Source organism: Temnothorax americanus, unplaced genomic scaffold, assembly GCF_048541705.1.
Source record: "Temnothorax americanus isolate GAGA-0224 unplaced genomic scaffold, ASM4854170v1 Scaffold20, whole genome shotgun sequence".
NCBI classification, from domain to species: Eukaryota; Metazoa; Arthropoda; class Insecta; order Hymenoptera; family Formicidae; genus Temnothorax; species Temnothorax americanus.
The window spans coordinates 2301871-2326639 of NW_027509339.1; the positions used below are offsets into that span (position 1 = coordinate 2301871).

A 24769-nucleotide genomic window follows, 5' to 3' on the forward strand; every position below is an offset into this window, starting at 1 on the left:
ATGTATATGTTATATATATATTAATAGAAAAAAGCAATAATTGTTCAAGTAAAATTTTTATTCAAAGATGTCTCTCTACTTTTATTTCAACGGATATACCTTAGTCGAGTCTTCGAGCATTTTGGTGTGTTCCGCGATGAAGCGCACGCAGATGCAGGACCTGTGCACTTCCGGTGGACAACGGGAGTGCGAGAAGACGGGTGGGCTTCGTAACGCGGGACTCTTGACTTCCTCTATGCCCGCGTCCCCGGAGACCGAGAGATCCTCGCACTCGGTGTGTAACGGTAACGGTGGTAAAGGGGGGCCATGAATCAAGCAGCTGCCTCCGAACCTCGCACCGTCTGTAAGGCTGAAGCAATCGGAGAGCATAACACTCTGTTAGATATGTTTCTCTCTTCCTTCTAGTAAGCATTTTCATCACTATTATTGTAAAGAAGACAATATTTTAAGATCATTTCATGAGTTTAAATTTATAGTTATAATTTTATCCGTGTAAGTTCTTTTGTAGACAAGGAGATATTTTTAAATTATGTTTCGTAATTATATAAACATTTCTGACAAAAATAATGAGTCGTTAAAATAAGCGTGGCAAATCTCAACAGAATAACGTAAGGAAAAAGAGCTAATTAGTAGGAGCATTTTCTAATTGTCATAAATACCTGGAAGGCGAGAGATCTTCCTTTGACGGAGGACGGCTGTGGAATCTCTTGGGTGTGAGGTGTTCTTCGCTGTCTTCCTGATTCGACGGATGATAAGGATAATAACAAGTCTTCTCCTTTCCTCTGACGGTCCTCATTAGCACTCTGCCGGAAGTGTACCTGCAAACATAGACAATCGGACGCGGAATTTTAATGCGGGTCGTGCCACGTCCTGAAAAGCGACGGGCTAGCTGACGGTGACTATTGCCGAGAGACTAGAATGTAATGTCGCGCCAAGTGTCTAAAACATTATTGTTACGACGCAATCTCCGTGTAACGAAATCCCTGATTGCGATTTTTATCGCTCGTACACGAAGAACATGTATAAGCAACGGCTTATTTTTCGCGTCTGAGGTTTTCTCTCTTTACACATTTAGTATTTTATAATATTTTCTCTAATTTTCAGAGCTAAAGTGTATTGATAAAAAAGTTTGAAATTAAAATTTTTTCAAATTAATTAAAATAAAAATTAAGACAACCGTGTTTTTTATTACATTAATTGTGTTATATTTTCTGCTAAGAAAAAAGGAATAATGGATTCATACGTATTTTTAAATAATATACATTCTCTGCACAGTTACATTTGATACCAACCTGCTAGTTTCAAATTTATATTGAGGCCTCCTCATGACTAGGAGTCGCGGAAGAATGTGTATGAAAACTCTCTTCACCCAGGGTGCCATTCTGTGCGTTTGTGGTGAACGGAAGTGAACATTGAGAACGACCACGGTAACGCATATACTGAAAAAAATAAAAAGACAAAGTCAGATTAATTATACGTGTACATTATAAATAAAATATTAAATAAGTGTTAGCAGAATATCTTGTCATTATGTATCAGAAGATTACTTTGTTACCCACAATAATGTAAATAACATTTAGATAATATATATGCCTTTGATCAAATGTAATTTAGTAACAAACTTTGTTGTATATAATAATGTAAGTATTAGCGTAGAAATGTTAATCCGGCCGATACGAATAATATACTCGTACTAAGTTCCTAATTAATGCAGCCTCAAAAATAATACATGTATTCGTTTCGCACGGCAATGGTAATTAGAAGCTGACTGCAAAATTATTAGCTGCGGCACTTAACGAAGCTCTAATTAAATTTTTAATAAACACTGCTTCATTACGGTGAAGATCTTAATCCCCGTTAAGCTTCCTACGCACGGTTTTAATGTGTATGGCTCCACTCCACACAGTGGAGCCGTACCACTGCAACTTTAACTGCACAAGCTTTTTAAGCCGGACGTTGCAGTAAAAAACTTTGTTATTTTGACAAATACTAGTTTCCAGAAAAAAGAGAAAAATAACGCATTAAATAACTTACGGAAACTTTAGAAAATTTCCATTTCTATTCTTCTGCATGCACGTTTCTTAATCTCTTTCGCGAATGACGATAAAATTTCATAGTTTTATGATACTGTCTGTTCTAGAAATCGGTCATTAGGTCACCGCGAGTTTATCTTGGCGAACGGGGGCAAATTGCCATAACGTACAACCAGAATTGATCTCGAAGGCGGGATGGAATGTAAATCACACGAGACTATTCATAACGCGGATCCATTCGGCGATGGGAGATTCTATAGCTGAGCAAAGGACAGGCCGCGGTTTATATTGGATCCACTTTCTTCGACACGGCTTCAAACTATTTATTGGTTCGGGTTACATCGCCGCGGCGGCGACGTAAATTCTCGATCCTCACGTCTGTTCGCTTTTTATCATTCCCGACGAGCTCGCGCGTTAGTCATCCCGGCAAAATGTGCCATAATGCTCGCGTATTAGCCGTTCTCCATGCGGGCTATCTTCGCTCTAAGCGTGTAATCCCGAACGACGGGACGTGTGACAAGAAAGATTTTTACGATAAAACATTATAATCACTAATTCTCGAGATGAATTTTTATAGGAAATAATAAAAACATTTATTACAAATGTTTAATAATACGATTAGTTGTTACAAAATATTTTAGTATATAAATTATTATTTTTATTCTTTTCTTTTTGGATATGGGATATATTAATTTTATTGTCGTATATTTTTAAGCTCTTCCTCGCCCCTAAATATTATATAGTATACATATATATGTAAATTTCAATAAGTTATGTATTATATAAATAAAAATGAAAGAAATGCCTTTTGATAAAGAGAAATTTTGCAGAAATATGTACGCAATCGTATTATATACGTATAGATAATCAAGACTACTGCTAGGTCGAAGATGCGTTCACCAGGCTAATGCGCCAAAGGATGCCACGCGCGGAATCCCGCACACATCCTAACAGAAATTCATAATATGGTGCCGATCGAAGGAGAACGAAGTGATCTTCTTGAAATTCCAGTGAGATGGGAAATTTGGCGCTATGTACGGTGTGGCGGACATTGCGCATTTCTTCACGATTATAAATTCCTTTGAACTTTAATTTCTTATCTTGGAAATAAGATTCTTCTTCGTATCTCTTTAATTTTCTGTATTAATATATTGTGCTAATTATACCTCAAGTTAAGATTCTGTTACGATATATGCCACGCCCGCTTAAAACTAAACAATTAAAAAATAAAAATGTGTTACTGTGTCACTTTATTCGCGAAATACTACGCGGCATTCACGTCTATAATTCTTTAAGTTAAGTCTTTCAATCGCACGTAGCTTAATAGCTACCAATGTCTCGGTGTTCTGGAACGAACTTGGCATTCTTTTCTATTTGTTCCGCAACGTTCGCAATCACGGGAAATGCGCAACACCTAAGCGCTGTACATCCCAGGATTCAACTCCACGGGTGGCTGGAGCCCAACCTCAGTGAACGCTGCTACTGATTAATGTGTCACACCTACTGCATCCTTGCAGCGTCCGAAGCTATTAGGAGGTTTCCCCCCCCACACACACACAATCACACACACACACACACACAATTACACGCCTACACACACATAGGAAGACACGTGACTTCCACTCAAACAACGGCCCGCATGCTGTCGGCCCAATTCGCCAATTTGCTGACTCCCTCGTCTTCAAGGAGAACTCGCCGCTTTACTCTTCGTTGCCCAAGTAGATCGCGTCATCGATTCAACCGGGGGTGCGTCTTAAGGCACGAGACTACATCGCCCCTATGGAAACACGTTCAACGTCCTCCACGTCGATAATGGCTGACACTCGAGACTTCGCTTTCAAGTTTCAAATTGGTAGACTTCAAACGTTTCGATGTCACATCCACGCTCCGATTATTCTATTTTATTTTAAAAGTCCCTCTCAAAGGAACTTATAATTCTTTTCTGACCATTATAATATTTTCATGCATCTTTGCATATTTTATGGGGTGAGTAAAATCATATTTGTGTTAAGAAGACAATTCATGCGTAAAAGGATTAATTCTGCTCTTACGTTAATGTTTAAGAGATTAGTGATATTCATATATGAGAAAATAATAATTATAGTTATTATACATAGTATTATATTATAGTAATTATAGTATTATAATAATTGTAGTTATTACAGTAATATCAAATATATATGAAGTTTAGTTGAATATTTATATTCTATACTTAGGCAAAAATGATTAGTCAAATCGACCTCGATTTGATGGTATCGAATATTGGGTGATATTTTTGTTATCTCTGATCTCTTATTATAATTGTTTCTATGCTAATTGAGCAATTGCAAACATTTCTATTAGATTTCTATTGTCTTTTGCTCCTTCCTTCCATTCTATATCGAATACACAGTATAGGTATGTATATACTGTGCTTTTCGATTTTGCATTAATTTGATATAGAACTGTCCGAGAGACAATAGAAACTTTATAGGAATATTCACAATTGTGCAATTCGAGATCGAAGATGACAAAAATATCACCCAGTATTCGATATTCATCAACGGTATATCAACATCAAATCGACCTCGATTCGACTAATTATTTCTGGGTTATTTTAAATCTCGGAAATTTGTGCATCTAATTAAGAAAAACTTCTATAATGCACGCAACATTATATAAAAATTACGTGCAAAAGTTGCGTCATTAAAAAAAGGGTTGCCTTCATTAATACAGCTTCGTGAAACGAAAGGGACTTTCTTTAACGAAACGTTCGAATATCAAATATTTTCTTGGAAATAATAACTCGCAATGGCTGCCGGATGGTTGTTACGCTTAACCAGGTCTCTTTTTCCTTTCTTTATTTCTCCTTTTTTTCTCATTGTGTGAAGACCAAATCCGCTCGAGAGGTAAGCAATCTTCATCTCGCGCTCGTCCTGGCTCGACTTGGCCGCGTAATCCAGAGAAATATTGCAAATTCGAGAGCTACCGGGAAGTAAAAAGCCTTTTGCTGTTCTAAGACGTTCGCGGACGTGGAATGAATCGTGAAATCGCAAAACGCTGAAACGCTCCTCTACCGATTCTCCGAGGAAAAGACCATTAAAGTCTCGGATGCGCGTAGTCTATTGCTCGTATTTGCCAGTGTGTATCTAAGAAGAAGAAATATGCTCTCCTCCATTCGCGCGCCCTGGCGAGCTAACGCACGTTTTTTAAAACCAATTTACATACTTCGCGTTTGAATTAATGTACTTGAGAAGGTATTCCCGCTGAGAAGAGTCTGGCAATAAAAAAAAGCACATCTTAAAGAACGACATTTTTTATCGCTCTTAAAAAATTAAATGATGACATTACGCTTTACGCACGAAGCTCCCCCGACATGGAAAATAAGATCGTGCGTGTGGTTTTCTTTGGTGAAACGCAAGCGTGTCGAAGGGAACGCTTTCGATCTTCGCTGTGAATCGGCCGCGTCACGCCGAGGAAGCGACGTTGTACAAATTTCCAAGTCGCTTCATCATCGTCGGCCATCAGTCACGAAGAAAAGAAGTGTTGCGCGAGACGGAAAGCATGCCATGGGTTCGAAAAAGTTTTAGAAAAAAAATATATTAGAAAAGAGGGCAAACGCGGAGCAACGCGGAGAGAAATTCGTGAAGAATGAATGTGGGAGATCGCGGGAGAAAAATCTAACGACATAATCGCGGTACATCAGTAACAACAAGAGTTTTCGATATTATGTTTCAGAGACGGTGAGCACTAATAAATTATTCGTACAACGATTTTCTTAAATGTTATTTGTTGCATGGCGATATTGGTTTAAAATTATGTTTCTTCATTTGTGCTACAAATTTATACTGATGTATTATGAAATGTAACAACGATAGCTTTATGCATGTAATTATTTATGATTGCCATGCTATACGACGTTGTGTATCCTCGACAATCTGATAGGATGAAGAAGAAACTGCAGAAATACGCACAAATCAAGAAGTGATTACACCTTCCGGGACGAGCGGTATATTCTCAGAGGCGACGAACGGGGGCCATAACTGCGAAGCTACAACAGAGGCTCCTACAGCCTGGTCGGGCCAAGCAGGATGTAACCTACATCCGTATGATGCATTACACCGGCTCACTTCCGACGTTCGCACGTTTTCTTCGTCGCGAACTCTACGCCCTTTCGGCGAATCGAAATATTTCTTCGCGGGGATTTCCCGGGACCGGGTTTGTCTGTTCCTCACGCGGGTTTCTCTGTGACCCACTTCGTGGATTCATGTTCAACCGGCACGTACTGTTTCGCAACCGTTCATCTTCGGGGCGACGACCGCATGAATCGTAATCACGTTCGAAAAAGCCGTTCACGTATCTCGAGCACGTAGGCCAGGCGAGTGACCGGAAAGGGGGGACGCGGGGCACCTACGGCGTCTCGGCTGGCCGAACTGCAACGGCAAGTTTCCACGGCACGGGACCGTGAGATGCTTCCCAACAAAGTTTCCGGGAGAAAAAGCGGGAGACGGGGACAGATAAGTGCCGTATATTTTGTTTTTTTTGTCGTTCCGTTATATCCTCGCTCGAAGATGCGGAAGAGCGATTAAAGTTACCAAGCGCAAGTATCGAAGTCGAGCACCTTGAGAATCATGGCGCACTTTGTGAGCCATATTGTTCGCTGTGTTAAACGTAAGAAAAAGTTGATCCCTTGAAACTTCCAAGCAGGCAATTGCGCGCTAATGCTTTATATAGTAACACTGACATAATAGTCCGCGGTTAGTCTCTGCGTTTGTTTCATTTTATCGCTGTATACAAAATAAAGTATTATTGTACCAAAAATTTTAGAAAGTAAAAAAATGTATCATTATTACATCTCTAAATGTTAAAATTTAATTTGTTTTAACGCTTCAATTTTTTATCGATCTATTAATTAATTTTAGTGATAGTTTCTTCTTCATTTAAGTAATTTTTTTCTTAATATTGATGCTTAGAAAAAGCGTGACGTTTAAGATATAGGTACTTTGTAGAAGTTTTAATATGTGCAATCTGCTTCTTGTCAAGCAAAACTTTTTAATTAGCAAAACTTAATAAATATATATATATATATATATGTATATAATATATATATTATATTTAAGTGTAAATATATACATCCAAGGAGAACTTCCCCACATTGTCTTGTGGAATTTCCATTTAAATTAAACTCTTAACGTTCAAATTAAATTAATTAATGTTACCATGGATTCTTAATGCGCGGTTTAGCAACAGTTTAATTAAAGTTTCTAAACAGACGCAAGAGAACATTTTCGTTCGTCGCAAAAGATTATATCGCGATACTGATACGAGACGCAGCGCGCGCCAAACTTTATTTCCGAATAGAATCTCACCCGGCAATGTAAGGAGTGTCCACATATTTGCTGATGCGCGAGTATCCGCTGTTATCCGTCGGCAAATATTGAATTCGCAAATGAAACGTAAACGTATTAATTCAGGTTAATGCATTCTGGTTGGTGTGGTCCCGAGGTCTTTAGCGAAATTATTTATCGACCGCCGCAACATCGCTGAAAATTGCATCGTGCTTCGGAGTTGCAACAGAATTCATTACATCATAATTGAAAATATAAAAGACAATGCAAACGGAAATGGAAATAAATCAATAAAAACGACGGTTATTTTCGAATAATTTAAAAACTTCGAAAAGATTCATCTCAATCGTATGTGTCGATAATCAACTTATATATGTATATATGTATTAGCTTGATACCTGTGCTACGGTATGTGTGTGTGTGTGTGTGTGTGTAACTTTAAATAAAAAACCAAGTCGATATTTCATCGGGCCTAAGAAATATTGAAAAATCCAAACAAAGAAAATGCATACTCCTTTTCATCCCCTTAGAGGTCGAATTTCTAAAAACCTCTTCCTAAGTGGGTATTTACGTCATGGAAGGAATATATCTCCCCGAATTTCATGTTTCTAGGTTTAAAGGTTTGGGTTGGGCGTTGATAAGTCAGTCAGTCGGGGGACATTTGTTTTTATATATTATAGAATATTTCGTTTTGTATTTTTATGTATATGAAAAATATATAAATTTTTACGTGAAGCTTAGGTTTAGGTGATTACTTTTAACATATTATTAATGTGTATTGAGAAATATTTTTCAATACTCACAATCAGCAATACAAAAAAATCTAAGTATCTTGGAACCAAATGATACTAAAAATCTCTTAAAAAGAGATGTAGGACCAAAAGTAGTTTGATAGATGTTTGGCACACTTTATACTCTGTTACTACCATGAGAAACAGGAAGATGGGAGGAAACAGTAACGCGCGATTCTCAAGGATCGCAAAAGTTTGCCGTTTAATGCATCGATCGACGCCGCGACCGACGGGGCCCCGCGGCCGCAGGGTCCGAGTTTCGAACTTGTTTAAAGTTCGGATGCGGTCCTATCAGTAGCGTGGACACGTAGAAACTTTCTCGCCCTTTTCGTTTTCGGTTCTCTTTTTTTTTCCATCGCGTTGTCCACGTTACTCGGCCGGGCGATGTATCGGGGGCCCGCGGCTTCCCTTTCATCCCTCTTACGGCGTTTCTTCCTTCATTTTTCGCGGCGGCGGCGGCGGCGGCCGGCGCGGCGACTGAGTTCTGAACTTCAGAATATTTTTCCGCCCCGGTCATATTGGATGCCGCCGGGCAATAACGTTTTTCAAGCCGGTCCCTCGCGTGGTAATAAATCCTGTACGATCGCCATTGAATATTTAATAACGCGCGGTATATCCCGCGAGCATTATTGCGGCGTCGATAGAGATCTGGTAATTTCATTTAATATGCGACGCGCAGCATTTTCCATTAAAAAAACCAATGCGCAGTTGAGCATAAAATTTCACATGTGCCAATAGAGCGTCAATTTTAGGACACGTTTCGATCACCGTAATCATTAGTATAAAAGTTATATTTTATTAATAAATTTAATTAATAAAAAAATCCGATACAGGACGTTTGGATGCTGGTACGCGAGTTTTTCTTAGAAGCGCGATTGCTGGAGTTACAGAGACGTGGTCAAAGATTAATTTGAGGAGGATCGCAAAAGTTTTACTTCGTTAATGGACAATGCGTTGCTTGTACCGCTATTCATTCGTATTTGTCATAAATCTTCTTGTCACGAGCCAATATCGGTTTCGAAAAGTGCTTCGTCGTTTTAGTCGCTCAATCACTGTAGCTGGCATCTAAGAAGAACGATGGCTATTCGCGGAAGAACGTATACCATCTTTTATTCCTCATCTTTTTGCTCTATCAATCCGTACTTGAATTTAATCCGTTATGAATCCGGCTGTATCTATCGGGTTTCGTAAGAATAAGAAATTCCGCATACGAATGTATATATGCACTCTTCCAGTTTCCATCGGCGGATTTTTCCCGAAATTTTCGTTACCGAAATTGTATTTGATGCGTTGGAAAAATGTGTAGTGACGCATACTTTCTACCAGCGTTATTTATTTAATATTAATATTGTTATTAACGGTTTAATTATACGTATACTCGAAATCTTTCTCTTTCTCCTCTGTTCTCTTCTGTTTTATTAAATTTGTAAATATTCCCGTAAATTTTAGGGAGATGGAAATTTCGATATGATTATTAAATTATTATAATTGTGTTATACGGTAACAATTAACAATTTATTTTCAAGAGAAATTCCTAAAAAATCACGTATTTAAACACTTTATATCAAATTATCTCAAACAAAATTTCGAAATTCGCCACTTTAAAAGAATGACGGCTGAATTTTTTCAACAGTTTCGGTGTTCTGCTATTTTTAACTCGTAATTGATACATGACGTAAACGCAATTTTATTATACATTTTTTATACCGAGACACAGATATCTTTTTCTATATTTAAACCTTTTTTCTATCAGTTTCGTTTTTAAGATTCCTGAAAGTAAATCGACGTTTACGCCTCGTCGGCCCCTCGCCGCATTTTGACATAAAGACTACGCCGTCGCGCGAACGAAACTTTTAATAGAGAGGTTGACACGAGCCGTGAAACGTCGCTGCCGCTTACAAGCGTGACAAGTCGGGGAGAGCGGCACTCAAGGCGATGAAATTTACTTAGCAAGAGTAACGACATCACTGTCCACTCGGAAAAGACACTCGACGAACGAGTGAGTCAGGTATAGTATCGGAAAACAGCGAAATACAAGAAAAGGGAATTTGAAGTTTGATCGTGCATTCAGCTCTATAATGAGCTGAGATTTCAATTTTATATAAAATATAAACATTCGTTAAAAATTACTAATAAAATAAGAACTATTAATTGGTTTGAAATAAATTGTAAGTAATTTAGTTTAAATTTTTAAATATTCGTACTATTGCGTAAATAAATTTGAAATTATAAATCAATTATGAAAGTAGCTTTTAAATTATTTTACCATTTGCTATAAATTATATTGCATAGGTATTACTGTTCCTTCAGCGTGTCGGGATCTGTTATTTCGAAGTTTAGTTTGAGATATCGTTAGATTCTATAATATTCACCAAGTTCTCGCACATTGTGGAAAATTTTGTTATTGGGAAAAGTTATGAGATTTATTTGTATCTATTAATCGATCAAGCAGTAACATATTGCGTCGCAAAATCATTAATATTATACCGTATTGCGTCATAAAATCGGTTCTCTATCTCTCGTATAAAATTTATGATTTTGTCATTTAAAAGATTTTATAAAATAAAACGGTATTTAAATATAAAACGAGGAAATAAAATTACAAAAGAATCCCAGAGGAAGAGCTAATATTCGTATATAAAAAACGCATCAAATGTAATATGCATTTAAAATTTAATGGCTCACCCTCGTTATATAAGGTGAGCAAGCTATTTAACAAATTTAAAAAAACATTACCTTTTTAATTATGGTTATTAAGTATTAATTGAATTTTATAAATTCTGTTCTTTATAACATCTTAATTATTAAATAATTTATAGATAATATATTCTTGAACATGGTCATGATGCAATTTTCTTTTTCTGTTCGCTCGATATGTCTTTTAAGATTAAAATTAATGCTTAAAAGATGAGCTTACAAACGCTAATGTCATCTTATTATTGTTAGTAAGTCAAATCAAGCGCGAGAGAAAGACACGAGGTGACAAAATTCAGTTACTTTGCCAGACTAATATCAATATTGGCATTATTGCCCACTTGAACGAGTAGAAAAGCCCCGCGTAAGACGAGACAAGTGATTACTCGTGCGAGTCGTCGACCTCAATGCGGCGGGTCTTCCAGCCACATTAATATTTGCGCGAATGTCTTAAATAACATGATAAATTAGTGAGATCTTGTCGAGCTACGTCTCAAAATAGCTTATATGAAATAGCTTACATTTTGATTATTGCATAGATGTTATTAACTAATCATTTTTGCAGCTGAAAAAGAATTTAAAAAATTTCACACACATATATAAAATATATAGAAAAAATATAAAGAGGTATATCTTTTTTTTATATCTTTCATACAATTTAGTGACTACAATTATATATCTGTATAATCTATTGTATAATATTTTTATAAAAATATAACTATTTCACACCTCTATAACTTTTATAAATTAACCCATGTCTCTTAATTATAACACAAATTTTACTTGAGATAGAATTAGAAGTATATTTCAAATGCGCGTCGTATATATCAAATAAAATTTATAAAATGTTTTGTCTGAATTTTATTTATTGCATATATATTTATTCATTTATTATTTGATAAATATATTCATTTATTATACGATAAATGTATTTATATTAACTTATACATCATATTATATACACTTATGTTTGTAATATTATATAAACTTCATATCAAAAAATTTATTCATGCTCTGGTTAGTAAAACATTTGATTTCGCACAATAAAATAATTATTACAATTATTGTACTATATTTAATTATACCTACTGTGTGTCACAAAAAGCAATACAAAGTAATAAAATAAAATAAAATAATAAATCGGTTAGGTTTATATCTCAAGGATCAGTAAACATTATGCTAAAAGAAGCACGATAATATAAGCACTTATTTCTAGCAAACTTTCTCGAGTAATAAAATGTTTCTTCAATTCTCCTGCGACGACGCACTCGCGCAATTTTTAAGTACCAAGTATCCCGTGACTCGTGACCCGTATCAGAAGAAAAAATTAATGCTAGAAGAAAAATATTTAATATTTAAAACGCGGGACGAAACATTCTTAACCTTTTTTTAGTCGATTTTTACTGTATAAAGTGCAAATTTTAAGTACCCAATAAATAAATGTAACGAAATTTTATTTTATTTCTTGTAACATGGAAGTCATTATGAAGACTTATTATATATCAGAATTATCACACTTTCCTTCAACTGTAAATGTATACCTTCAGATGTTTTAATGTTCTTAACAACCGTTTGATTTTTATATTCAGATTCTTTGCCACAAAAGTTATTGTAAATAAAATAAATCTAGGTATTCCTGACCATTACTTTTAAATCCGGTGTAAATCTCTTTTAGGAATAAAAGGATTTCTCCAAAGTATTCGCGCAGGAAAGTTATCTCGTATGGTTCTCGCAATGATCGCTTAAATTGTATTAAGTTATTTCCTTGGTTATTTCACGCTCCTATTCGTTTTCATATTACGGCACAGCGCGGCACCTGACAAGTCGGAGCACGTACACGTTGCCGAAGTACAATATCGTGTACAGCGCGCGCAGCTGCGCGTTTCGGAAGACTCATACCTTTTGTACGAATACAGTGACGTTTCTCCCAGGCAGCACGGTTGGGATCATCCCTTACGAGTTTCGCTTATCGCGGAAAGGATTGCCGTGTCCTCCTGAACGGCGCGACGGGGGACGCGAAGGGGTAGTACCAGTCAACCGCAATCCGAGATAAACCTCGATAGCGAGTGTGCACGTAAGGATTTGTAGCCCCCCCTTCTATAGCTATGTTCCCCGCACGGATTTTCGGCGCTATCACTCGTTCCGAGCTCCAATGAACTTGCTCGATAGCGAGACGAACGGCCAGAAAGTTTTCCCCGAAAAGCGAAATCTGGCAAACGGTCCAAGCGTTTACTCGCTACGGGGTAAGTGAGATAATTGAGGTCCCATAATTAAATGCAAAGTGTAAACATCGAACATTACGATATTTGTGCAATAATGTGTGAAATTGCATATATATCAATATATTAATAAAAAAAAAGAGAAAGAGATTTAAAATCAAATTAATAATGCTCTAATGTATTTTTAATAATTATACATGAAGGAATGAAACCACCATTATTTTATTAATAAATTTAAGATTAATAAAAACCTTAACGAAAAAAATGTGTTGCTAAAAATTTGAGTTTGAGTATTATATTTTAATCGATTAAAGGAAAAGAGGCAGTAAGAGCCGGCGCGGTAAATAGGGCGCAAGTTATATATATTTTTCTTATCGTCAATACATAAAGAATAAAATAAAAAATTCGCGAACGTTTCGACCATTTTTTGTGGTCATCTTCAGCGCAATAAATTAAAAACGTGTAAAATTAAAAACTATATTGTAACGCGGTCATTGGGCTATTGTATACTCGCACGTTGCACGTTCCTTTTTCCTTCACCGGCGTGCAACGTGCGAGTATACAATAGCCCAATGACCGCGTTACAATATAGTTTTTAATTTTACACGTTTTTAATTTATTGCGCTGAAGATGACCACAAAAAATGGTCGAAACGTTCGCGAATTTTTTATTTTATTTTTTATGTATTGACGATAAGAAAAATATATATAACTTGCGCCCTATTTACCGCGCCGGCTCTTACTGCCTCTTTTCCTTTAATCGATTTAATCACGAGAGCCTTATAATTTTTAATAATTATTATATTTTAGTTTTAACATAAAATATACTTTCATAATCTATACACCATCTCTTTATTTTCATTCCCTTCGAACCGTGAAATCGACAAATATCCTGCGCTATTTGGAGCAGTGAACACGAATTGAAGTAGGGCATTAGATATTATCTATAGATATGTAATGATTCTAAAAATGGGACGCGGGTAAAAAGTCCTTTAGACCATAAATCCGTTACGTGTTGAAAAAGGTAGCGTTTCCGCCGCTCGTTTTTATTTTCCAACCTTTCGTACGGAAAATTGTTCACTCGCTTGGGTAGCAATTTAGACCGAAAGTAGCTCGAGCTATCTCCCTGCCTGACGAGAATGAGGAAACGAAAGTGATGTTCAGACGAAAGAGTTCAGTTCGATTTCTTCCACCAACTCAGTATTCGCAATATCTTTCATTTATTCGCGAACTAGACGGACTCGTGAGAGAATACAAGGTGTTCTAAAGTAAAAGTATTTCAAGAGCCTAGTATATGTAAAATAAAAATACTTTAAGATCGGTTTGTTTAGATTATGCGTGTGAATTTTTTAAATTTAAATTCAGATTTATATAAATTGTTTAAATTATAAAAAGGCGAGAATAAATAGCTATATATGCTTTTTAAAAAATATTTATCATTTTTATATCAATTAAAATAAACAACTGATTCTATAAAAAAAATTATTTAAGAAAAATAAATTTTTTATAACTTTGTTTATTTTCACTCTTATCGTATAACATTTAAATTTGAATCAAGTTTATTTAAAGTTCATCAAAAACTGCAAAGTAAAGTTTTGTTAATTCACGAAATTTTTTAATTCTTGCTTTAAATACAAAAATAATTTGACGTCTCGATATCGACTGAATTACTATTTTCTATTAAAGATCCATCGATGATTTTTTGGATACACCCTGTAGAGCGTATCTTATTTTTGTATGCAGACGTTTGCGGCCTTCAAGTTCGACACATTGATGTAACTCGCATGCATTACGATCCCCAATGCACGGGATTTTGATGGATATCCGGGAGAGCAAATAGAGCTCTCCTGATGGCATTGCGTGTCGCCAAGGATTTATGCCACTCTTTCTTCGTAGCTCCGGCGGCGTTGTCTTGACGGTAACGGAAGATATCCGGTGCTATTAGCATCAAGCTCACTGCGAGTTCCGTAATAAACTAGTATGGTAGAAAATACAATTCCTCGAATACATGGCAGCCGTCACGAACGTTACATTACATTACGCACGTTACATTCTGTTTTGAACTAATAACTTTGCAGAATGCGTGTAATTTTACATTTAACTTAATCATCTAATTTACGATTTCGTAAAAATGTAGAAAATTCTGAAAATTTTGCGAGAAACATTTTAAGAACTCGCTATTATAGAAAAAGATTAATCCAAACTTCAACGCTACACGTTTATGGTTTTGTGACAATTCGACATCTCGTATATGGGCCGTTTGAGCGTCAATTTTCGATGTCTCTACTTTGCTCGCTATAGAGAAAATATGACGAGATTCGCGCTCGAAAAATTCGTTTCGTCAATTGACGCGAATAGCTTCCGAAGGCATTACTCGCTCGAATGGGCACGCGCGAAGGCACCAGTGGCGTCTGCCAATCGGCTGTAAGAAATAACGCTGCGATGCATAACGAGATGCAGAAAAGTATTCGCGCGCGTGTAAGACGGCCAGATGAGATCGTAAAGCGAAAGCCCGACTTTTACGAGCGACCTTAAAACCCGATCGGATAATTATGGTCTCCATATGGGGTCGCAGTCTTTCCGGCCGCATCGCGTCCGGGTTTAACACCGCGCTCTCATTTTTCCTACCGTCCCCCTTTCCTCGATCTCCCGGTTTCCCCGTGCAAATTAAATTCGATTATTATTCGGCTTCTGCGCGAGAATTCTCGTATATCATTCCCGCGGGCGAAAAATGGCTCCAACGCTTTCCGTGGGAATAAGCGAAGACAGATAACCGCCGCGCGCGCCGGGTAATTCCTTATTCGCCAAGTAAAGTTATTTAACGATGAGATTGGCTTCCGCTTTTAAAGGATTATGAAGAACGGATGGGCGCGAATTGGACATATTCGATTATTCTTATGGTAGAATTCACAGCATTATAAAGAGGTGAGTGAAATTAACTTTCGTAGATCTGCTATGTGGTAATTTAATTGCCCTTTTTTGGAAAGAAGATAATGACATTTGGAGTAATCAATTTGGGTCTTACTTACTTAATTAACGCCAGTTAATTTTATATAATTATTTGCTTAACCTTATCATTGTGAATAAAAAAAAATATATATGTAGTATTCCCGTTTTAAGATTCGGTTTTTGGAAGGAATGATAAATTCGTAAAGGAGTGCTAAAGAAATGTAACAAGTGATATCAAAGTATATCGTCGTCCTGATTTTGAGCACAGGTGCATGGACGCGATCGATGCACTTAGGCAAGCCGGTATCACGATTCGGAAATCGCGCCACGCTAAAATTGGATTCTGTTCCCGCAGGAACAGCCGAGGTTCGCGGTCGGCGAACGGAAGTCTGCCAGCACTACCTCCGCCTTACATCTACAGGATGTGGAATTTCCAATTTAGTTGTCCGGAATAAGGAGGCAACTATATTTTGAGCGGACCTGGCATTAAATCGGGAACTCAGGGAACGCCTCGTGCGCTGTTTCTCGACAATCTAGACGAAACGTGGCGGCATTGATTTCCGGCTTGGAGAGGATTACGCAGGTATCCGGTTGTTGCCCGGATAGCTGATGTTATTCAAATTTTTATGAGAAACCATTTAATTATTCAAATAACGTGATGTTTGAACGCAAATTTTTTAAAGATGTCAAACGCGATCGTCTGCTAATCATAATCGTTACAGTGCACAGAGTTTAAGCCCGTGGCGTCTTAATCAATATTCCATTCGCAAAAATTTTACTTCGAAGCTAGATTTCGGATATGTTCCGATATACATTCAATATTTATGACAGGAGCATTTTCTCCTTTCGGTAATTTCTATCGCGGAAGGGATTTTTAACTTCGCGATGATGAATGTATCGCGACAGCTTGCGGAAACATATCCAACGAAGTCACGTCGCGAAAGTCGCGAAAGCCCTTTTTGCCCTTCCATCAAAACTTCACGCTTTACGACTGCGAAACGAGTTTTTGTTGGAAGTGCAGATATTGCGGGCGTTCTTTATATGAGGCACAATCGCTGCAGACAATAGCGAAGTCTCGGCTTTGCGTTCTTCACCGAAGTGTGCTTCTTCTCCTTCTTTTTCCTCTTTTTTCTTTCGTTTTTTTTCTCTTTCTTCTTTTGCCCGACTGCATCTCGCGCTGATTCCGGTTTATGAAGCTCAACGGAGGAGGTACCTAAATGCCGTATTAAATGATTGATACGTCTCCGTGAAAAATAAATGCAATTCAATCAAGACAGCTTGTCTGAAACTTTTTCGTCGTATAAATCAAACTCTGCTCAGAATTTCCGAGCATGTGGATAAACTTTTTGTAAAAGCACGAATATAGGTCAAGAAAAACGCTCTCTAATAGATGTACCTACAATCAATTTAAAACACAAGGCAAATAAGACCCGATTTTATAGCAAATAATAAATAAAATTTAATATACAAATATATAAAAACAAATTACAAACGTTTCGGTCTTAAGGTTTAGATCCCCTTCGGTGTAACATTCAGTTTGTGCGTTGATTTTAGCTTAAAAGCATTGTTTCGTTATTGAACACAAACACGGAATAAATCTTAAATTCGAAACGTTTATAATTCATTTTTACATTTGTATATTAAATTTTATATTAATTATTATTCGCTATAAAATTATTTTTGCTATTATTTGCTTTATATTTCAAATTGACAAATATAGGCAATAATTCTAAATATTGGTATATGCGTAATTATTATCACAGTTCATAAATGATTCCTGCGCGAATAATATTACTGATAATTTTCTATACACGCGGACTAAATCGATGTGAGATGAAAGGATCTGCCGCGTACAAAATCATGTTTTCGTCTCGCGATTCTGGCGATTTACACGAAATTAATCTTCCGAAATGTGCTCGCACAGTCGGGTGAAAAGCGACTTGAATCGATTAATCTAAAGTGCTTGTCGGTAAGATATCCGGTAATTTCTTCATCGTAGAAAAATCGCGACAACTGACGCAACGACGTAGTGAGACGTAGTCGGTCGTTAATAACGAGCGAGCGAGCAGTAAAGCAACGAAATCGTTATGCTCCGGTTTACGAAAATTTGTTGTCGGCTTTAAAATCCTGGTAACGGCGGCGGCGGCGGCGGACCGCGCCGAGTTTGGACCGAGTCCAGAACGACTACCGAAGACCTCGCTACCGCCTTTTTCTTTCCGCTCCATAAAGTGAATGTCGCGCTTTGCCGCTCTTTGCCAGGCCGTGTCCTCGCGCCGCAGAACCGCTAGATCTTCCATCATTACTGTTCCGTGATTTCCCGCCTTTCCCGAAATCGTCCTCTTCCGTCCACCACGAATACCTCGGTGGAAAACAATGCAATTTGCCAGTAATATTCAGCGCAAAAATTTGATAAACTCGAGTTAGTGAACATTTAAACAGTATTTCTGAACGCAATACATTGAGCTAAATTTTCATCCTGCATGCTGAGATGTGAAGAAACGATGGAACAAATTCTTCAAGCACAATGACGAAAACAATGGAATGAATAACTGTTTTATTTCCTTGGTTTTTGGAGAATTTAATTTTATTTGATTGGACTATCGATTTGATCCATTCAATTTTTCTTACGATGAACCAACCAATCTGATGATTCCAATATTCGATTTTCTGGGATATTCTCCATGCATATATCGTTTTAAAAGCAATGAAATGTTTAATGGAACCGGATTATAGACACACAAACCCTTTAATGTAAAAAAAATTAAAAAAGAAAATATTACACTGATTTATCGTTGCATAGCGCAGGTACAGTTCGTTTTTCATCATTTTGCTCTTTAATCCTGTCTCTTGGCCTGGTTAGTTCGGAAAAGCAGAGCCGGGGAACATATCGTGTGCCGTGGTGCCGCGCAAGAATGACGAGGTGGAGAAACCGGCTCGTTAGTTAAATGTCGGCGGCGTGAAGCCGGCAAATGCTGCCATTAATATTGAAACGAGGTTCCTTTGAAAAGGATCGCGCGCACGCTAGTGCGCCCGAGGTAATTTCAAAAGAGTGTGAATACACACACACTTCTAAAATTGATGCCGAAATGTCGACGACCGGCTGACCGGTATATCAAGTATCCGGAGATAACGCGAGTGCTATAGAAAAGTCAAGTGCGGCTATATACATTCTATACTTGCCCCCTTCTTTCAAGCTTAGTCATTAGTAATTAGTACATAGTAATTAGAAATTCGTCAATTTTTAATTGCAAGTTACACATAAGTTGTCTTGTTTTTGATAAAGTACAATTTATCTGCTTTTTCAGAAGCGTTAATTAATACACTGTTAAAGGTTAGAGGATAAAATTTAAACCAATACCATGAGTTAGATTTATTTTGTTATTTTTAACCACCATCATGTGCTTCAAAATTTATTAGTTTGAAATAAAATAGAATTATTTTAACTTCATTGATTTAGTCAAATTAACATTGTTTTAGTTAAATAGATTACATATTGAGTAGGAGCAGTTGCGACCTATGGAATAGTTAAAAATTACTCAAAATTGAGTTTAATTTAACCCTATGAATTTAACCCTATGAATTTGACACTGTAGTTGCTATAATAAAATGTCATCTATGTGCAACAACCAGGAAACGGTTAATATAAACATTTTAAACATTTTAAATATGGTTTGTTATAAATTATAAAAGAGATATTAATTAACATAAAAAGACATATGTGAAAAGAGATTTAATTATTTTACTAACAAATTACGACTTAGAGACCACTTTGATAATTACCGGCAGAATTATACTTTCGTAAGAACATAAAACCTGCAATGTACTGTTAAACGTTGACTCGTACTACTTTCTGATTACGCGAGAATCCGATTAATCATTCCGCAAATTTAATTATGGTTAAAATCATTGATTCTCTAGCAGCGGATCGAACATAAATATCAACTTTTATCAACCTGAGAAGTTCGGGGATTAGTTTCATTAAACATTGACTCGTACTACTTTCTGATTACGCAAGAATCCGATTAATCATTCCGCAAATTTAATTATCGTTAAAATCATTAATTCTCTAGTAGCGGATCGAAGATAAATATCAACTCTTATCAATCTGAGAAGTTTGGGGATTAGTTTCATATTTGCTCAATCTGCGGGCGATTATATGGTTTGGCTTTCGGCAAGAATGTCGCGCTCAGAGTTTCGTGTGTCTCGAACGACTATATATATATATATATATATATATATATATATATATATATATATATATATAGGATCGTCTTAATTTTAAAACTTCAGAATAGAAGTTGATCAGAATATATAAATTGGTATAGTGCAATTTTATCAATATAAAAGATATTTTAGTTATTATCGTAAATTACGAACGCACACAAAAATACCTTTTCAAAGCTACGATAATAAAATACATAAAAGTAAGAAATTATTTATCGTGTAAAATTCCGAGTAATACATGTTAATATCGTATTAATGATAAATTACTTTATATTTTAAGTATTTTTAATAATGTGTTAATATTATTTTAAAATTTTGAATATACGTTATTAATTACATCATATATATTACGCTAGATTATGAATTTTTAATTAACTAAAAAATATCTCTCTTCGCATTGAATTAAATTGCATTAAAATATATACGAAAGCATTGAGCAAAATTTCATATTGAACACAACGCTGTTCGATGCTATTAATGGTATACAGTGGTATACATGGTATCGCTTATACAATTTTATTCATTTTATTAATTAATCCCTGACAAATAACAAATAGATAAACAAATATTTACTCAGCGAATGTTTCTCACGTACCGGAAATTATACTGAAAAATGGAGAGACACAGAGAAAGGTAGCATTTTCATTGTAATTGGTAAATATATGTTACTCGTCGAGAATCTCACTTTTGATATTAATTAATTATCTCGTCGGCCGATAATAGAACTATGATCATGGACTTTACACGAGAAATAATGCATAGCCGTTGATACCGCGGACAAAAAACGTTTTTAAAATGTAACTAGAATTTGTTGTTATAATAATATTTCATCACATGCTTTTATACACTAATGTGCATTGCTGATTAGTAATATTAATTTAGTTAGCGTTTCTCGAATAAAGTTATATAAATACGTGTTACATTATTTCCCAGGCATTATTCCTAACTCTCAATCAAATCGCAAAATTTAGATAAAAAATCGCCTATTATATATAAATTTGTTGACCGACATGGCCACATTTACGACTAAAGAAAATTACGAAAAATAAACAATTATATTTTACGTTTTATAATAATAATATCTTAAAAAGATATAAACATTGGAAATGTAATTTATTATCTTTGAAAATTGCAGGCAATTTGTTCATATAATGCGACATTTTAACTGAATAAAGTTTTTATAAACGCAGAGAGATTTCTTTTTTTGTATGCAGAACTTTCATTCTTTTAGGAAGGAAAAGTAAGTTGAAGTTCAAATTAATTAAGTGAGCACTGAAGTGGATTATTAGCAGCAGATTGGCAAAGAGTGTCGTCAGCGTAAATGGGGATGTACCCGTAGCCGGAACGAGAAGCCGGATGAGCGAGAAAAATCATTAACGACGACTTAATTCGGCTAAAAATGCCACCGGCTAAATGCGACGCGATTTCAAATTCATGTAGTATAAATTTTGCTACAATTTCATTTAATGTCAATATTATTGCATAAGGCAAATAAGAGCAATATGCCGTTATTAAAGCGAGAGATATGAAATAATAAATTTTTCATGTATTTGCACAAATTTTTTCAATCTACTAAACTGCGCGCCGATTTTTTTTTGTCGAACTTTAAAACAGAGTTTTCGTTGGAGCATTAAAATCTCCTACCCCTCGCCGATTAATTGATCCTAATAAACATCTAAAATACTGTAAAAAATTCTGAATTTATTGCGAAAGATTTTAATGCTCCATTTTTCCTTTTTCGAGAAATTAATCAAATTTCTCTTCTTCTTCAATAGCTCTACAGCTGAAGATTAGCCATGGCCTTTTGAAGTTCGGCCTTTATCAAATTCGAGGCCTCCCTTTCTGGTTTCTTAGAGATACACTCTCGGTGGGTTGCCATTAACCCTTTGGAGAGGTGGCGATCAAATAAGAACGATTTTTGGTCAGATTTAAACTCGGATCTTCAGCTCATTAGAGCAGCGCATATCTTTCTACGCCATATAATCGCCACCTTAAATTCTATTTTTAAAAAATATTTGGATAGAAGATAATAATCGCAATTAAATTAATAATTTTTCCTTACTCTTAGACAGTCTTAGATAGTTTCTTCAATCTCTTTCTTATATAGCTTGTTCTTTCCAATCTTCATCAATCTTCATTCAATCTTCGTCCATAAGACAGAAACACCATAAAGGGATTTAAGTAAAAATTTTATGTTTTAAAAAAAAATCAGCATTCTACTTCTCATAGTTTCATTATTTCTTTCTGTGTTTTTTCTTATTTTTTTCATTTATCTCATTGTCTGAGAAATAGACTTGTAAATTAAATTCGTTATAATCTATTTGACGGAAAATTTTAATGATAAAAAGTTAATCGAATAAAATTATTAATGTATTATATCTTCATGGTGTTCCGTAAAGTAGTTACGGTATGTAATTACTTTAAATTAAGAACCAAGTCGATATGATATCTCATCGGGCCTAAGAGATATTGAGGAATTCGTGAACACGCATTTTACCTCTTTTCGAGGAATCGAGGTCGAATTTCTGAAAATCCCTTCTAGTGCCCTAGTGTTTACGTCATGGAAGGAACATACACCCCGAATTTCATGTTTCTAAATTTAGGGGTTTGGTCTAGGCGTTGATGAGTCAGTTAGTCAGTCAATTGATCAGTCAATCAGCCAGTCAGCCAGTCAGGACATTTGTTGTTATATAGTAAAAATTATAGCTGTTTAAAATAATCAATATATATAGAAAAATAATTGTCTAAAAAAAAAACAATTATAAATAATTAATTTGCAAGTAACAGACAAAATATAAAATAATTTGCTCTCTTATGATATGAACATTGAAAAACTGTGAGCCAACTTGGTTTGTCGGATTCACACAGCACATTGCATTTTCAGATCATCATCAAGACATTATTAATTTCGACCATAGGTTTTGGTCAGTTGATGTAATTTCTAAATTCAATAATTTAAATTTTTATTGCAAAAAAATATTACCCCAGCCAGGGTTTGAACCTGGACAAAGGATATGTGCAAGCCAATCTTCCTTAACGAAGTATCGTATTATACGTAAAATAAATGTATGTCGAATATTCAATTTCGCGCATTTCAAATGAATTTTCAATATACATTCGATATAATGTAATTTCGTTATACTTAAAAATTGCATTAATAAAAGATAATAATTACTCACCGATATACGATAGAAGTTGTAATTATTTTCAGATTTCCAGGTCCCTTCTCTTTCTCAGATTCCATTCGTTTTGCGCTCGTACAACACTGCCGATATTACTTGCACGCGACGCGCGCTTTATCACGTATTTTACATTACGACGGAATTCCATCAAAACGCGATCGCAAAATTAACGCGAAAAAAAAACTGTAAAAGAAACGAAGCTTTATAATCTGCTCGATATATGTATATTCGGCCGCTTTTAATCCAAAAGTAATAAAAAAATTATGTTTCAAATCAGCAAAATCAAATTAAGCTCGAATACGTTCGAATTTAAGCATGATTAAACAATTTTATTATTTCTCATCCGCATATAAATATCGCAATAAAACAATATCATTATAACTCCTATCCCCAGCTGTAACTTGAATTCTTAAATCTTAAGCGAAACGAATAAATTGTGCGAAATATTTGCTTTAATAAAACTAGTCACGAGAAATTTACAGTCAATTAATCGCGGATGCTGACTGATTATGCTGATGGTTAATAGTCGAGCTAATTGTTCGTAGGGAATAATTGCCTTGGGTTCTCTTCGTACTTGACATGATCACGTTCAGATACCAACACATAATACCACGATATATGGAGCGACACGCGCCGTTGCCTGCGTGCCGTCTCGATCCGCGAATAACAATGCAGTGCGCGGCAGCCTTGGTATTGGTACTACCGACTCTACCGAGGTCGCGCGCTCTCTCTCTCTCTCTCTCTTCTCTCTCTCTCTCTCTTCTCTTCTTAACAAAACAACACCAAGGCTGACCGACACATTTACACAGTTTCGTTCCAACCAAAGATTCAACAAAATTATTAGATTATAGATTATTACTGTGGAATATGCCATTTCTTGTATTTTTAATCAATTTTGATAAGAGAACTGTTATTGCATATATTGCGCACTTTGTTTTGTGGACTTGTAAGCGTAAAATAATGGTTGACTCTGTTCGATCAAAAGAGTGTTTTAAAATAAAGAAAAAATGTTATTTGAATACTAATTGATGAGAGAATTGCCTCGATCTCGATATATGTGTATAAATGTATATTACTAATAGTAATATAAATTTTTAATGTTGCATAAGAATTATTTCCTTCTTTTAATGATAATTTAAATGGTTGATATGTATCAGTTAATTATTCCATTTACAAATAATTAATTAAAATAATACAGACGTATTATATTTAAAAAAATTAAAATTGGAAATAAAATAAATATTCAATTTAATATTGCAAAAATATTCACATATCGAGACTCATATATATTCATAACTATGATATAATCATATCAAATTTAGTAAAAACAAAATAATCGTCTGACATAAAC

At 35.5% G+C, this 24769-nt stretch overlaps 1 protein-coding gene across 2 annotated transcripts in view; it reads right to left on the reverse strand.

Moving 5' to 3' along the window:
* Nachralpha4 (nicotinic acetylcholine receptor alpha4) overlaps positions 1-24769 on the reverse strand; it is a 168119-nt gene that overhangs the window by 3979 nt on the left and 139371 nt on the right. For both annotated transcript variants that reach the window (XM_077406027.1, XM_077406028.1), the window contains exons 9-11: positions 1293-1439; positions 660-818; positions 100-349 (exon numbers count right to left, since the gene is read on the reverse strand). In XM_077406027.1, the coding sequence (XP_077262153.1) occupies positions 100-349; positions 660-818; positions 1293-1439 (556 nt within the window). The remainder of the gene's footprint in view (positions 1-99; positions 350-659; positions 819-1292; positions 1440-24769) is intronic.